Genomic DNA, 18,254 nt, shown 5'->3' with positions numbered 1-18,254 from the left:
ATACCTCTAAAATGACATTGGCCAAATTGTCAAATATGAGAGGCAGAAATTGTGAAAATAGCCGATCTACATGGTCGTTGCGAGGCGTTGTGAGCATGTAGATCTGCTATTTTCACAATAGAACCGTGTTATACAAAATCTAATGCCTCAACTCTTAGTGCTCGTAGGGTGAGGGGGTCCCCAGTTGAAATATGATTATTTTGGGGGTCACGGCCTGAAAAGGTTGAGAACGACTGGCCTACGGTACAGAATTTCCACCTGTCATTTTCATGCCATTCAGTGACCTGTGGATGGGGACATCGGCATCCTGGAGGAGACCACCAGGATGACAGTGTTTCTCAATCATAGCATAGAGGTGATCACACTGAATAACCCTGTATTGATTTGCAGCGTGCCTTCCCTCTAAAGGGGATAAGTGGACTGAAGGCAGGGAGGGAGAGAGAGAGAGAGAGAAAATGAAAAAGTGGATAAGTGGACTCAAACCAATGCCAGGAAAATGTCCCCCACAGAAACCCATTGAAACATTCAGGCCTGTACTGTTTATGTTGGTGTGCAACATTCCAACATACATCACAGACTCATTCACTGTGGAAAATATGGTGGAACAGTGGTTGAAGAAGTACTCCGATTTTTGGCCTGGAATTTTGTCATGTTAGGGGCAAGGCCACTTGGCCTTTGTTGTTGTCCATTTTTTGAGGGCCAAATGCCAGGGCAGGAGAGGAGAATGTGTTGAATTTAAGGGTTAGGGATGATAACCTAATCTGCAGTGAAATAGATAAATGATGGTATTTACAATCTGATCGATGCTCAGCCCTGCATCAATCAAAGTCACTGGATTGGTTTAAAGATGGGGACTCGGGAGAGTTAAGATTTCAGAATCTCAACAAAAGACACTAGTGTCTACATGACAAGAAAGAGACACCGGTGTCTATACTGTCTACATATCGACAAGAAAGAGACAGAGGAGAAAGTGGTACAGTCAGCTGGGGCATTAAGGCCACTTGTGGGGTGGCCTCAAGTCATGCCATTGGTTTGAGGGGCAGAAGGCCAAACTGAGGGGCAACGGTGGCCATGGCCTTCATGGCCTCCTTGAAATTCCTGCTCTGCTTACAGTTGTGAAAATAATCGTGGTGGAGTACACAACATGTACACAACAGTTGCCTCTGAGATGTACTGAAGTAGAAGTATAAACTATCGAAAAATGGAAATACTCAAGTTAAGTACCTCAAAATCTCACTCATGTACAACAGTAGTTGAATTGAATGTACTTACTTAGTTATCTTCCACCTCTGATGGTGGTGAGGGATGACTAATCGTCTGATCACCTTTTCCCCCTCATCATCTCTTTAGATCAGTGGTTCTCAAATGATTTTGACTCGGGCACCCCTGTAAATAACCTTTTCATCCACGGCACCCCTTAATTACATTGTTTTTTTGTTTGTTTTTTCGTTTCTTTTTTAATCTTATGTCGTATGCAAATCTTTCCCCCTACAGTATGTCAATGAGGAAAACTTGAGAGAACATCCTCAAGTTTCCATTAGAACAGAGTGACGTTTAGCCCCCTGAACCCCAGCATCCCTATTCTGGGGGGAACGTTGACCATAAATAGCCGTTCTACAAGCTCACAACGCAGATTGTAGATCTGCCATTTTTCGTGAAGAGGGTTGGTGTAGATGGTAAATATCTCAAGTACAGTGCACTCATCTTTCCTTTTTCTCTATTTACAATCTAAAATATGAACCCTTGTTGGAAAAAACTAAGTTGTCCTTTAATAGTATTCTGCGGCACTCCTAGACTCACTTTGAGAACCACTGCTGTCTGCTGTAGATCAGTGTCTATGGTTTTTGCACCACTGCACCACTACAAATGTGCAGTCATCTCCGTGATTAGGGATTTATGCATTGCTGCCCGACCATAACATCCCTCTCTGTGTAGTCCCTGGAGAGAGACTGTTGACTCGCACGTGCATTTTTGACGTACCTGTACACAGTCTGTACATCGGAATCACAGAAATGGTAAAAAGGCTGTAGAGAGTATGTTTGCCTTGTAGGCGAACATCTGCGCTTCATGCACAGATGTTTCTGTGCTTCCGAAACGTAAGTGTGTGTGTGTGTGTGTGTGTGTGTGTGTGTGTGTGTGTGTGTGTGTGTGTGTGTGTGTGTGTGTGTGTGTGCGTGTGCGTGTGTGTGTGTGTGTGTGTGTGTGAGGGGCGGTCCAGTGGCAGTCGCGTACATTTTCTCTGTTGTAAATCTAATATAGTCCAAGCATATTTTCAGAAAACGTTCCTTTAAATCTGTAGCTCCTCCTTTTCCTCACTCTGACACTCCCTCTCACCAGTCAGTCACCACTGTGGCCATGGTACCATGATCCACCGGATTGGGGGAAACCTTTGCAGAACATTTAACTGTCCGGCAGTGATAGGCAAGCTACTTGGAAAATGTAGTAAGCTAAGCTACAAGTTACTCTCTATTAAATATAGCTTAAGCTACAGCGAAGCTATCTCCAGAGAAATGTAGCAACCTACACTACAAGCTACACAGCAAAGTGTACTTTTTTTTTTTTTTTAATTCATGATCAAGAACAACTTTCCACCAAAATATAGGCAGGCAAAAAATGCTCAGTTCACTTGTTTATTATGAAACAAACTGAAATTGGAAACAAGACCTCTTTTTGTGTCATCCTTTCATTGACTTTGGGTACCCTTTCAGGCTGTGAACCCCAAAGATAATCATATTTGAACTGGGGGGACCCCCCCACCCTGGCACGCACTTGAAATGTAGGAGTGGAGGCATTACTTTTAGTTTGACTCTGTTCCAGAGATAAATATTGTGATGTGATTATGAAGGTCTGCTGTTCTTGGTGTAGTATATATGTGTTGCATCCTGCTCGCGTCGAGGAGGTTGAATGAACTGAAAACTCAGGCTAAATCTCCCCTCCTCTCCTCTCCCTCCGCGTTGTGTCACTTCATGTGGTACCGGTGTGTGTGTGTGTGTTGTGTTTTTCTTCCTGGTTGGAGTGTGACTGATGACACGCACTGCTTTATTAGTAATTTGTAGCGTTTGTTGAGTAGAGACCAGGGGCATAGTTCTGCCGATTTAAAATGACTCCAATACAGAAGTAAAACTTCCTATGATTGGCCGCTAGTTGAGCTGGTTTCTCCTCCGGCCAGTCGCAAAAAGAATTGTTCTCCATTGGATCCCATTCATTTCCCCCTTTTTGTGTTCTAACCTTAATTAACATTTTCATGAATACTTTATGGTTCCTATCGCTAGTTAAAAAATGCCTTTCAATCACCATCATATGCGTTTTGTCGAAATTTGGTCCAATTTATTTTAAAATAAATTATAAAGTTGTGGAGGGCGTGGCCAACTAAACTGATACCTGCCGGCTGTGTTCTTCTTTGTGTGCTGTATTTCGGGAGGCTCCGACCACATTCTCCCATGTATCCCTGCGGTTGCACGTGACCTTTTGCAGCCAATAGCATCCTTTGGTGCCTTTACAATCTATGATGGCAACACCCATGCCAAGGACCCATATTGTGTCATTTGCGCTGCATAGAAACCAATGGCTTCGCTTTGTCCATATATTTTATACAGTCTATGGTAGAGACAAGTAAAACATGATTTTGGATTCGTGAATCTGGATTCATTAGATAGATTCTAGAAGGATTGTGAAATAGTCTTCTGGCTTGAGAGACCACTCTCTATGTCAGCATTTCCCAAACAGTGGTTTGGAACCCATTTGTACGTTTTTTTTTATACGGGGAAGGTTGTGAGTAAAATAATATCCCTTTTTTGTTTCTTTTGGAGACGGCTAATTTCTCATTTGGGTCTCGGGCTGCAAAGTTTGGGAACCACATGCTCTATGTACAGTAGTTGTCCACAGACTGTTCAAGATTGCTGACACAGGCTGATCATATTGACATTCTCAGTCACCCTTGTTAAAGAGTCTGATCTGTTATCAAAAATAAACCTGTATGCAAGGTTCTGTTATCCTCTACAGTATGACAGGTAAAACATAGTTATTTAATATTTACTGTGAGATATGTCAATAAGTATGCTCCACATCTATGTAAGAGGTTTCTAGAATGTCTTTGGACAGCTAACAGCCGTTTCTCGCTGGCATCCAGAGCCAGTTGGACATGATGCTCAAACAAACATAACTGCGGTGCTCCAGATATGTCAACATTTCTTCAACTAAAACATTCCAGTGCTTCCGAAAAGGAAGAACTTTGAGTTTTAGTTCACACAGGTCCCTGCAGACACACGCACGCACGCACGCACGCACGCACGCATGCACACACGCACGCACGCACACACACACACACACACACCTGCCTGTGCTGCATCTTCCTCTTGTTTTACTTGCCACTTAAACTCCATTATACTTCACTGGGATACCCCAGGGTTGTGTACATGGCACCCTCCATTTCTTTCCCTTTACACCAACTCTCTTTGCAGAGAATAGCCACCCTACCCTGAATGTTTGCCTATTTTTGGCTTTTTTTATTGCGACCGTTACACGCTACACAGTATGTCTACACTGATGTCATCAACATGGATCTGTCCCATATAGCGCCACCATCAGGCCGATTTTTTCAAACACATTTTTGGACACTGCTCCTACAGATTTTGCCCTAAAATCACGCAAATCGGTACACAGTATGTCTACACTCATCTCATCAACATGGATCTGTCCCGCCCTAAAATCATGCCAATGGGTACACAGTATATCTACACTTATCTCATCAACATGGATCTGTCCCATCTAGCGCCACCATCAGGACGATTTTGGAAAAACACATTTTTGGCCTATTTGTGGAGATAAGCGACCAACGGTCGCTTATCTCCCAATTAGGGAGTCTTACTGGTTTATTTATTAATGACCGAACAGGGTTCACGTGGTCCAGTCAGCCAGTCAGTCATTCATTCATTCATTCATTCATTCATTCATTCAATCATTCAGGTAGTCAGTCATTCAGTCAGTCATTCAGGTATCTCACCCCCCCCCTCTCTCTCTGTTTCAATTCATAGAGGCTTTATTGGCATTATAAAACAAACGTTGTCATTTTAACTTAAATAGTTATACATACACACAAAAAGGTTAGCTTGGGATACATTTTTGAGACGAAATAGAGCAATATTTCTTTTTTTATCGTTTATTTTGAAATTGTTCAAGCAAACATTTATACAAAAAGCAAAGTAAGCAAAGTACAACAGACACAGACATTAACAAGTTAAATATCAATATCAATCTCTCAAAACATCGTGTTATTAGTCAATTTCAAACGTATAGAAACTACTGTGCACGCAGCACTCCCAAAAACAACAAAAAAATACCACAAAAAGAGTAAAGACGGCTCTCCGGGACCCAACAAACGAGCGAGTTTGGGTTCAATCAGCCTTCATCAGTGTGTTCAAACGAACGCTGATGAAGGCTGATGGAGCTCTAACGCATTGTTGGTCTCAGAGAGAGGCAAATCAAATGGTGAAAGGACGTTATTTGAGAGTATGGCTTCTTTCCCTTTTCATCTGTCAATTTCACCCTGGCATCTCTATTTTGGGCATGTCATCAACTCATCATAGGCAAAAGTAATCAAAAAATCACACCCGTGTGAAGTGGAGCTGTGTGTGTGTGTGTGTGTGTGTGTGTGTGTGTGTGTGTGTGTGTGTGTGTGTGTGGATCATGTGTACCGATTTTTGTGACATTTGAAGAAAATATGTAGGAAAAGGAGCAAAAAGTGTGTTTTGGAGAAAATTCAAGATGGCGGAAAATCTATCATGGCGCAAATGGGCGTGGCCTATATGGGGAGATGCGTCATGGCCCAAGGAATCCAGGGAAAAAATATTTTTAATTTTCCGACCTACGGTTCAAGAGTTACAGGCCAAAACGTAAAGTGGGGTGTTATGGCGCCACCATGCGGCCAAATGACACAATTATTTTTTATTTAATCCTTGAAATCATTATGAACCTCCTCTCCAAGTCTTGAAACTCTAGCCCCTATGGTTTGCGAGAGACAAATAATTGAATGTGAGTTTTTGCGATTCCCATTATAAGTCAATGGGGAAAATTAATTCACTAATAAATTAATATCAATTAAACTATAGAACCTTTCTCTTAGAAAAGTAATAGCCCACGATTCCCCAGTAAGCCGGTCGATTTGACATATGGCGCGAGTGTGTGGTGGCAAAACTGTGGGACTAGTGGCGTGCCGAAGTTTAGGAAGTTCAGGCTACATACAGACAGACACACACACACACACACAGACAGACCCACACAGCCACGTATAGGGAGCCTGTGCTTCACACAGCTCCAAAAACAAGTTAATAACAAAAATAGATAGCTTATGCACAAGCTTTGTGCCGCATGTTGTCAGCTTGTATATATTGGATATTTCCGCTGTTCTTTGCACAAGTATACTGTATGATCAGCTGTGGCTGAGGCTACCTGGGAATTGGAATGTCGCTGGTTTATCCCTCCGTTTGCTCCAAGTGTCACTGAGCAAGACATTGCTTCATTGATCCCAATGTATTTTTTCATTTGCTTGAGTAAAAGTACAAACATATTGGCATCAACATCCTACTATAAATGCATCACATTGTGACTACAATGTGCTACCAACTCAGCTGTACCCAACATCTCTGGTGTGAAATGGTCCAATGGTCTTGCAGATGAATTCAATCTCTTCCCTCTCAATTTCCTTGATGACCATGATCTTCATTTTGTTGAGGAAATGCAGAGCCAGATCACTCATAGCATCTCTGAGGATAGATTTCTGGATGAGCAGGACATTGCAGCCTGCCTTCTTAATCTGTTTGATCAGGTTGAGGAGCTCATAGCTCAATATAGGTCGTCCATTTTTGAATTGCGAAGCAACTACAGTTGTAAACAGAATTGTAGTACAGTAAAAGGTACACTATTTGCCTATGAGATGAAGCGGAGTAGAAGTATAAAGTGTATATACATAAGTAAAGTAAAAGTCACGCAAAACTGTACTTAAGTGCAGTACTGGAGTAAATGTACCCATAGCTGCTTTGCGGCCACCAGAGAGTTTGCAAACTCCAGGCTCCACAGAACCCGCTGTGTGACCAATGCGAGGTCGTTGTTCATCACCTGACTGTGTGTGCACACTGTCTGTAGCGGCGCTGACCCACTTACAAAGCTGCTTTTGTTAAGACACCACAGCACAGAGGACCAGGGCGAGCAGTATCTGTGCTTAAGAACATTGCCTTTTCCCAATGGGTTCTGGTCAGCGTGTGTGCGTGAGTGTGTACGTGTGTGTGTGTGTGTGTGTGTGTACTTGTATTACTCTGCTTGTGAGAACAATTATATCCCCACAAGTACAAGTAAGAGTAAGACGCCTTAAGGGTGAGAAGCGACCGCCAGGTCACGCTGAAAACACACACTAATATGTATATATACGGTATGACTAAAAATGTATATATACTGTATGACTAAAAATAAGAAAAGTTTTATCTGTGTGTGTGTGTGTGTGTGTGTGTGTGTGTGTGTGTGTGTGTGTGTGTGTGTGTGTGTGTGTGTGTGTGTGTGTGTGTGTGTGTGTGTGTGTGTGTGTCTCTTTTCTGTGTGTGTGTGTGTGTGTGTGTGTGTGTGTGTGTGTGTGTGTGTGTGTGTGTGTGTGTGTGTGTGTGTGTGTGTGTGTGTGTGAAAGAGAAGTTAGCAGGGGACCGGGCTACCAGTCTCTGTGCTCAACAATATCTCCTGGTCCTCAGGGAGTTCCCTCCCCACAGAACAGGGTTACTTTGTCCTTTTCTGTGCGTACGTGCGTGTGTGCGTGCGTGCGTGTGTGCGTGCGTGCGTGCGTGCGTGCGTGCGTGCGTGCGTGCGTGCGTGCATACACTTGTGTGTGTGTGTGTGTGGGATTAGAGAAATGGACATTGTGACAGTTTGTGAGGACACTTTAGCTGGTCCTCCTCACATGAGACATGGCTGTTTCATGGTCAAATACAGTCTTGTCAATCATATTGATTGATCGGACTAGACAGACAGACAGATCTCACAAACGTCCCTTTGATTACTGTTGCTAGATCCAGCGAGAGTGCGTTTCTGGGACAGATAAAGGTCGATAACAAAGTCGATTTTCTCCTGATTTGTCTCTCTGAAAAAAAGTAATTTATGCAGTCAGTAAGCCTCCCCCCTAAAAAAAGAAAAAGAAAAACTACAATCCGCAACTACTGACTTTATAGAAAAACAAGCCAAAAGTCGCTTATAATATGACCGCGGTTAACCCTGTTTGTGTTTTGTCGCCTCTGCCATAGGAGCTGCAGTTTGAGCGTCTGACCCGTGAGCTGGAGGAGGAGCGACAGATCGTGGCCAGTCAGCTGGAGAGGTGCATGCTGGGAGCGGAGTCGCCAGGCGGAGACGACAGTAGCAGGTGAGAGAGAGAGAGAGAGAGAGAGAGAGAGAGAGAGAGAGAGAGAGAGAGAGAGAGAGAGAGAGAGAGAGAGAGAGAGAGAGAGAGAGAGAGAGAGAGACATGTCAGAGACATGTCTGCACTGCCAGCTGTCACCATGACTGTGAGCTCTGAGTTTAGTGTATGAATTTATTGGCAAAAACACTAAGATTGTAATAACATGAATATATGTCAAATTAAACAAGTCATGGCATATATAGGCCTATATATATAACAAAAAGTCTTTGTAATACAGATGAATAGGAACAAAGTATACTAGGCTACATGTAGGTCCATTGATCCAAGCTGGAACACAATTGATTGCCTAAAATAAACATGCTCTGAAAATGCATGCCACCCCACCCAGTGATAAGTGGTCAGATGGGTGGGCCGTGAAAGATTTTGAGATATTTCAAGCGGGCCCTGATCCAGAAAAGGTTGAGAATCAATAGTATTTATGAACTGGACTTTATATTTTGAATGGCGAATTCGAAATATAAAAAGATCTATAAGAAACAGCCCCAAAAGTAGGGGCCGTTGGGGTTAAAGTTTTTAAAATGCAGTGTGCCACACTTGCTGACAGTCACCGTCTCTGTCAAGTCTCTGTCGTCATTCTCCTCCCTTTCTTCTGTCCCCCTGACTGGAATTGATTTTCTGTCGTTTTAGTGTTGTTATTTTTTGGTCGTCGTGCATGCACCTGATGTTGGGTTGCTTCAGACCGTACTGGACTACTGCTAGCTTGCATAACGTCTTAAGACTAGAACTCTAGTCTAATACAGTATGTACAGTTCATCAGTGTGTGTGCTCTTTTCCTTGAGTCCTCCAAAGAGGAATATACGATCTCCCACCATTAGTCGGAGGCCTTATGCCTCATTCACACTACAGATATATAGTTGAACGTTTTGCTTGGTAATTCAATGTAATCTCAATGGAAACCAGCTTTAAAGGCTGGATTCCAAGGACAGCCGACACGCCCAGCCTTTAAAGCTGGTTTCCATTGAGATTACATTGAATTACCAAGCAAAACGTTCAACTATATATCTGTAGTGTGAAGGAGGCATTAGGGTTTTTTTGCGCTAATCAGTCTAAAAGCAACACATTTTGCACAGAAGTAGCCCAGGGCATGCTCTAATGCAGGGGTAGGCAACCTTAGGCACGGGTGCCAACATTGGCACAGGGGAGGGTGATCACTGGCACACTTGTAAAAGTGTGAGAAAGAGGATTTTTGTAAAAGTGTGAGAAAGAGGATTTATATTTTAAATTCAAATATGGTTTTAAAAATGGTCAATTAAATTAAGTCATCTAATTTGCAGCAAATTGCATCCTGCACATAGTTCTACATTCATTAAAATTCGGAACTTTGACAGGGGAGAGAGTCGGGGAGATAGGTGGGTTATTGTCTAATGATGGGTTAGAGTCTAATTATCGTTAATAATGTCCTGACAATCAAAATATGAAAAATGTGATGGGGTCATTAAAATGTATGTTTACATGACACACTAACTATCTAGAACATAAAAAACATTGCACCTCATTTCAAAAAGGTTGCTGACCCCTGCTCTAATGATTTAGCTAGGGCGCCCAAGACGACGACCTTCGGGGTCGCCACAGCGGCCAAATCAAGTTGGGCTCCCATCGACTTGCTATACAGGAGGAAAATACCCAGAAATGTATTTATTTTTTCTGCGTATTTAAGTAGGATGTGAGGGGTCTAACTAGGGGTTTGTCATGATGCTGAGTCCATTGCAAGCATTTGTTTTGCACAAAAAAACATTCCTTGGGCTAAAAATGAGTCATCACTTTTCACAGTTTTGTGGGCGTTTTCTGGGGCCATTTTCTGGGGGTTGCAAACTCGGGCGCCCTAGCTAAATCATTAGAGCATGCCTTGGGCTACATCTGTGTACATTTGGCGCTTTTAGACTGATTAGTGCAAAATTACCATTCTATCTCCCTAAGGCTCCCATGCACTGCATGGACCCCGGGCCTTTAACCTTTGGGTTTCTTAAGCCTCTTCGGGAGAAGCTCTCGGGATTGAATTTCCACAGATCATTGAAGGAGCAGTGGCCACCGAATATGTACAGCTCTCCATTGTAGGTGAAGACTGAATGACCCGTCCAACAAACACATTGGACGCTCTGCAAGTGTGTTCAGCCAGCGGCCGGTATCTGTGTCAAACACATCGACGTTGTTGCCCCAAAATACAAAAAGCTTTGTGTCGATGATGGTCGCAGAACCAGGGGTCATCGCCATGCTGCACTGTGGACATTTTTGTCAAAATTAAATTTTTGCCACGGACATACAAAATGAGAAACGCAAAGCCGAAATGTTTGTTGTTCAAACATTTAAAGCAGGGGTGTTAAAATTGCATCCTGGAGGCCAAATCCAGCCCGATGACACATTGTGTACAGCCCATGGCTTCATTCCTAAATTGTACTATAAACGGCCTGGCAGCACCTTCAAACAAGAATATTTGATAGTATAATTCGTCAGGATTCCTTGTTCCCTGTTGTCTCATTCCAAAGGGGTCAAAGAAAGGCTATTTTCTTTTTGTCTTTACCTTGCACGTCTGGTTACATTTGGTAATGTGAGTTATTTGTGTTTTGTTCAGAGCACACACCTGACAAAATACCATTGATATTAAATATTGATGATAAAATATTGTAATTGCGTTATGGTCCGACCGAGAGAACATTATGTCAGGAGATATAGTAGGCCCGGCCTTGGGTGATTTCATATTTTCTAATGTTGGACACCCCTGATGTAAAGATACAATACAAAAAGAGAAAGCTCACTTTTGCCACTGTGTGCTACCCATTACCTTTATAAATGGTGTTGATCTAAGGGGATAATACTGCACCAGACCAGAGGAGTCAGAGTGCGGTGGTAAGAAAAAAATGGCAAAAGTTCAATACAGCAATGCATTGCTATATAAAAGAAAAGGTACTATGGAATGTGTACTTTAACTTGAGTATTTGCTTGAGTGTATACTTTGTCAACCACTTCTAATTCACAGCAGCACACTTCTCCTAATAGTTCGGTTCAAATGCAGAGTAATCTGCCCTGGGGAAATTACTGCACATACAGTACCCTTTAATACCCTTTTTTATTATATTATATATTCATAGACTGGGAGTCATTAAGCAATCATTATAATTTATAATTCATGTAATATTCTCATAATTTCATATCTTTAATGGTTCAACTTACAGAACGCAATCTTAAAGAGCCCCTTTTCCCAGAGCAAAGTGGTTGACTACATAAACCACATTGATTTCTGTGAGAATAGCCGATAATGTCCCCCCCTTTTAATACAAAAATGATTAAACACTTCACCCATTTTCAACCTCAAAGGCCTCAAAAGCAGGAACATCAGCCTTTTTTAAAGACTCGTCGAGAGGAAATAGTTAAAGGAGCACTTTGCCAATGTACAACCAATACAGTATCTGCCATTGTTTGTGATGTCACTGGTAGGCAGGTTTATGAACTGTCCACAGCCTTCCTCTGAGACACAGTGTGAGTAGTCAAGAAATGGTGCCATCTTGTAATGAAGATTGGTGAGGACCAATTATACGAAGATGCGATTGATGAAGTGGTCTTTTAAGTTATTATTTCTGGGTATCACAAAAAATATCAATGTTATATTGTCATTAGATCTCAGGATCTCAGTGTTTTGCCAATTATTTGGGCTTGCACTTGCATTATACACGGCTCACAGGTTGACAACCACTGATGTAATCTTCCTCTAATGTGATTTCTCTCTCTCTCTCTCTCTCTCTCTCTCTCTCTCTCTCTCTCTCTCTCTCTCTCTCTCTTTTTCTCTCTCTCTCTCTCTCTCTCTCTCTCTCTCTCTCTCTCTCTCTCTCTCTCTCTCTCCCCTCTTATCCAGCTCATCAGAGAAGTCTTTTGCATGGAGATCTGCAGGTAGGATGTCATTGCTGTCGGGTGAAAATGAAAACCTCAAATGTCCAAAACCGTTCATTTTATTATTAAAAACAGCAATTATTACGCAAGGCTCTGGCTCCACGAGAAATAAAATCCTGGCGGGCTTCGCGTCCGTGGCTATCAGACTTTATCCCACTTATTACACGGCTATTTAATAAATCAATTAATCATTTGACTCAAAACTAAAAACAAAACAAAGTATTTCCTTGCGTACAGTGAAAGTATTCCAGAAATGCTGCACTGGGCGTCTGCCCAGCACAGCACTTCAAGGAAGTTGATCAAATAGAATCCATTTTCTGTTACTGCAAACATTTTTAAAAACATTCTTGAGTGCAACGTTTAGTCGTAAATGACACTGAGTGTTTGTCTGCAAGGCTGTCATGTTGGATACAGCATAAAGTTCACACAGTTCTGCTGGTGCTTCGAGCAGTTGATTAGGCATCGGCCTGTTATAGAGCGGAGCAGTCTCTTATCCTGAAATAACACACCGCTGATTTCAGCAATTGACCAATCAGAATCAAGCATTCAACCAAGCTGTGTAATAAAATACTGACAATAGTCGATCTACAAGCTCAGCTTGTAGATATTTTCACTTCTTTTGTAAGACACTCTTGTATGATGACATGGTGCTTTCATGTACGAAAAAATAAAATAGTCATGTCGTCCCAGCCAAATACATCAGCGTGGACCTCACTTTGAGAACCACTGATCTAGACATGACGTTAGCAATGTCTGTAGAAGTGTATTTTGTCTAAGAAAGTCACTCCAAAAGAAACATTATTTTCCTTATTAAATGACAATTACATTTAATTATAGCCTGCTGATATGGTAAGTATGAGACATCATGCAGGAGCCTTTTATATTTGATTGTCAAAACTGCAATATTTTCTCGTCAGAACAGCTGGTATAATTATTGAAATGGCTGCTCTCTCATTTTGGAGTGAAACTCTGCATGCAGATCAGACATAATGTAATTCCATTTCAGCAGGATGTCGTGGAACCATAACGGAGACAGTCACTTAGCCAACAAAGATTTGAAATTCAATATATGATTTATGATGTAAGAAACCTTGTATCTACATATTCAATCTTTTTTTAATATAAAGTGATGCCTTTTTAGGCCTAGCAAAAGTAACAATGTGTAGATCTTCAAGCTAAAATAAGGGTTAAGTGATTAAAGTGATTAACATAAACATAAGCCTATTACTATACAATATGCAATCTAGTATCATGTACAGTAGCTAGTACTGTATCATGTAATGATAAAACTCTCACAAAAAATTCACAGTACGATAATGTCCGATATATATTTTTCACAATATTTAAAATAATTTAATAAAATAAAATAAAATTCCAAATGTTCACTCATGAGTTTGACATGCTTAGAACAGGGATGCTATGGTTCATGTTTTTTTTTATTTTTATCAATTGTTTTTTATTTGTTCAAAACATGAATGAAAAATGTACACAAATACAATATGAATAAAATAAGAAAAACATAAAAAACAAGATGAAATAACGAACATACAGCACAAACAACAACGACAAGACAAGAAAAGAAAAGAAAGAAGGAAAAAAAAAACCATCTACCCCCTTCCCCCCGACCAACATGAAATTTACAATGGTGCGTGCTTGTGCTAGGCTGTCACCACTATGTAATGATTTCTTGAATCATATCCTTGAGCTTATCTGCAATATCTGACCATGCTATGGTTCATGTTAAATAATGAGATGCACTCTGCTAGTTTGACACTTTGTGCCACTTCAGCTTATGTCTCTTGGTAAGCTACAGAGCTGGCAGCACCATTTTAAAAATAGATTGAGGGGCGCCCGCTGGCCTAGTGGTCAAGGCGCATACCACCTACTAGGCTATGATGCCTCCTGGTGTCGCCGGTTTCGATTCCCGATCCGGACGACCTTTGCCACATGTCATTCCCCATCTCTCTCCCCATTTCCTGTCAGTCTACTATCCTATCAAATAAAGGCATAAAAAGCCCAAAAACAAATCTTAAAATAAAAATAAAAAAATAGATTGAGAGGAGCTGTAATTCGGAGAGAGGTTGTTTTAGATGATGTATAGATTGTGTTTCTGATATGTTCATTTTGAGTTGTGCATTTTTGTGTAAATTCATTTTAGAGTGTTCTGGGTTATGTGCACTTTTAGAACTTTGGGTATGCGGTCCGGTTTAGGCTTGGCTCAGGGAAGAGGACGGGCACCAAATAATGTACTACTTTTTATTCTTTTGTTTTCTATCGTATGTAATGTAAATGTGGAGTCATTGAATTGCTATTTTATTTGTGCTTGTCATCTTAAATTTCACTGTAATTTTGTAATTTAACCCCAGGAAGAATAGTCACAGCTGAGGCAGTGACCAATGGGGATCTTAAATAAACAATAAACAATTTGACTGAAGCTAAGCTGCTAAGCTAAATGGCAAAGCTACAGTATGTTGCTCAGCCAATAACGAGTTAGACGTTTAGCTAAATAAACGAACAGCTCAAACAAAACAATAAGCAGGCTTGTGATGATATTAGTAAGCCCACAATAAATTATGACGATTTTTTATAAATGTTGTATTGCGATATCATGATCACCACAATATTGGTATATCGATGTAATATCGATATATTTCCTAGCTCTACTACAGAGCCAGGGCATAAATATATGTCCCCCCCACTCCCCACTGAATGGCTGAGGCGTGCTCTGAGGTCATGTATAAAAGGTACATGAATTGGAGTCATTTGCTATTCTGTCAGAAACCACTGCGCGCCATTCCTTGGCCCATTACTCACGTCCACCTTCCCATAAATGTAGTCGTAAAGTCACAAATTGTGGCCGGAGGATGAATATGAGGTCGCGCAGAGTTGATATTATGTATTCCAACCTAATCTTGCACACTGCAGTCTTATACATAAAAGGGGAAAACATGAAAATAACTCCAAGGCTTTACAGTGGCATTTAAGCATTATATAATAATCACAGCTAGTTTTATTTTTATTTTTTATGCCATTTATTTCCATTGGAGGAAGAAGTATTCTTATTATCACTTTGAGTAAAAGCACTATAAATCTACTGTGTTAATAGTAAAAGTCCTGTACAAAGTACAAAAGTTGTGTGTCATCTAAATCTATGTACAGTACCAAAGATGTGAAAGTATCCAAAAAGGTGTAAAACTGCCATGAAAATAGACGATCAACCCCATTGCTGTGTGACGGGTTATGAGCAGTTGTAGATCAATGTTATTATATATTTGAATAGCTGAAGTATAAAACAGAGCTCAGGTGGTTAATGAATGTTTTGTAATAACAGTTTAAATAATAACGGTAAAGTAACTAAAGCGAATATAAGGGCAAATAGAGTTGACGTTATGCATTCTCTACCCCAATCCTACACTGCTTCTTTACATAAAAGACAGGCAAAATGAAAATAACTGTCAGACTTTATTGTGGCATTTATTCAGCTTGTAAGAGAAGAATCACAGTTTATTTTGTATTTTTAATGTTGTTATGTCTCTGTTTGTCAGACGCAGGAGTAGAGCCCCCGGTGGAGGCCATGAAGACGTCCATGTCCCCATCTCGCCTTCAACAGGGGGAGGATGCCCTGTACCCCCCCGAACCCGAGCGAGGCTCCCTGCACGGCAGCGAAGGTATGTTCGGTGCGGAGCGCTACTTGATTTGTTTCAAACAGAATCCTGGGAATTGCCTTTTTTATGTTGCTTTTTAGCCCTTTCAACTCAATTTAGTCCATCCATCCATCCATCCATCTTCAACCTCTCATCTGGAATCGGATCACGGAGGTAACAGTTCCAACAGAGATTTCCAGTGTTCCCTCTCCTGAGCAACATTGGCCACTTCCCCCTTGGGGATCCCCAGGTGTTACCAGGCCAGTGTGGAGATGTAATCCCTCCATCTGGTCTTTGGTCTGCCACGGGGGTCTGCCCCCAGTGGGACGTGCTTCGAAGAACTCCCGAGGGAGACTCGGGAGGCATCCGTACTAGATGCTCGAAGCTGTCTCCTTTTCAAGCGTAGGAGCAGCGGTTCTACTCCAAGTCTCTCTTGGGTGACTGAACTTCTCACCCTATCCTAAGGGAGATGCCAGCCATCCGTCTGAGAAAACTCATTTTGGCCACTTGTACCCGGAACCTTATTCTTTCGGTCATGACTCATGACCCACACTTCATGACCATATAGGTGAGAGTAGGAACGGAGATTATGCCAATTGATTCCTGGGTTGTCACTGCTGTCCTAATGACTCACCTGCCAGTGAGGAGCCCCCACCGGGAAGCTGCAGAGCCTCCGTCCTATACTCCTCCCGCCCAACACTCCTCCTCTGTGTTGCTCCTGCACGTAGAAGTACGCGCAGTGACAAATATCACCTCGGCTTCCCTTCCACGAACATGGGCCAATTGTGTTTGCATAGACACTCAACAAAAGTAGCTGGTTTTACCACTATAGACAGAACAGGGGTGTCGAAACAAAGGCTATGTTATTAATGAGTGACTTTAAGGCCTTTACACAGCAGGAGGGGGACATGACGGATAAACAAAGCGAAAATGCACTGTGGGCTCTGAGTATGTTGCAATGTAACGACATAACATTAATATGAATGAGTTTTCATTGTGATACCCGATGAATAGGAACTTTTAATGTTACTTCCATTGAGCCAAGCACATAACACAAACAAACAAACGATGCTCTGAAAATGCACGCGGCCCACCCTTCTGACTACTGCCGTGTTAAGTTGTCAGCTGGGTAGTCGTTGCCTCTTTCATTCGTACTGGTCGATGCCTTACTTTATTTGTGGTGCCGTAGCTCAGACAAAGATTACCTCTGTGCCACGGTTACAAATACAAATGTGGTTGCTCTAACGACGCGTGATTTTCACACTCCACAGTGTGGCTGTTCTCCTGAGACAAACACGTTTGAGAAAAAGGATATTTTTGGGTGAATTAATCACACCTTTTTATTTTCTTGCGTGGCTCCATTCACTCTGACACACTATAATAAGTGCATTCACGCTGTACTAACACTTGAGGCCTGATTTGCACTTGGTTGAACATTTTGTTGCGCTTCGGAAATAGGCGATCCCCTCCGAGTTTGAAGTCGGATCAGTCGCGTTCTACGTGTGTTCTATAGTACCGGTATGTGCAGATACTCGTTTATAGATAGGATAACTTCATGACAGGTATGCTGTGATTGCTATCATTATTTGAGACTGAGTATTGCTTTGACAAAATAGTTTATAGTCGCAGCTCTAAGGAACCGTGATGCAGACCGAATAGAATGGTGGGAAAGCTCTACTTTTCCTTCACTCCACGAAACCACATAAAGTCTGAATAATCCTTCATTCTCTCTACAGTATCTATTTGACAGTCTGCGTTCACTACTACCCCCCCCCCCCACCACCACCACCACCACTCTCTCTCTCTTTCTCTCTCTCTCTCTCTCTCTCTCTCTCTCTCTCTGATGAGAATGTTCAACTAAGCTGATCAGTCAGTGTTGTGTTCTAGGCACGTACTCTATGCAGGTCCTACATTCACATCAATACGGATCACAGCACAAGTAAGTCTTAGATTCTTAGATTACCTTTTACCAATTCCTTGAAGACATGTAGAGATGAATGTGGACATTTTCCATGCAAGATCGATATGGATTCCAGGCATGAAACTATTACTATACAGTGCATTTTATATTCTTCTAGCATAATGGTGACTTTACCTTACAACAATGCACCTTTAAAGCGCAAAAGCCTCTTGAGAAGGAGAACTCGTGGATTCAGGTCCAGTGGACACCTAAACCTTGTGGGCGCCTAAAATTTACCTAGACTTCTTGTTTACCCCCGAAATGAATGGCTCTCATGCCCTTAAAATGTAAACGAAATACAATAATAGAGCTAGCA

At 41.7% G+C, this 18,254-nt stretch overlaps 1 protein-coding gene across 1 annotated transcript in view; it reads left to right on the top strand.

The window, feature by feature from the left end:
* Positions 1-17,266, top strand: part of LOC308280179 (plakophilin-4-like) — a gene marked incomplete at both ends in the record, with an annotated part of 42,334 nt that extends 25,068 nt beyond the window's left edge. Inside the window, 4 exons of the mRNA XM_080720442.1 lie at positions 8,280-8,395; positions 12,300-12,334; positions 15,880-16,002; positions 17,250-17,266. Of these exons, the coding sequence (XP_080576568.1) occupies positions 8,280-8,395; positions 12,300-12,334; positions 15,880-16,002; positions 17,250-17,266 (291 nt within the window). The remainder of the gene's footprint in view (positions 1-8,279; positions 8,396-12,299; positions 12,335-15,879; positions 16,003-17,249) is intronic.
* Positions 17,267-18,254: the final 988 nt, after the last annotated feature.

The sequence above is a fragment of the Nannobrachium achirus genome (assembly GCF_963921795.1).
Source record: "Nannobrachium achirus genome assembly, chromosome: 24".
Taxonomy (NCBI): domain Eukaryota; kingdom Metazoa; phylum Chordata; class Actinopteri; order Myctophiformes; family Myctophidae; genus Nannobrachium; species Nannobrachium achirus.
This window is presented reverse-complemented; position numbering and strand designations above follow the sequence as displayed.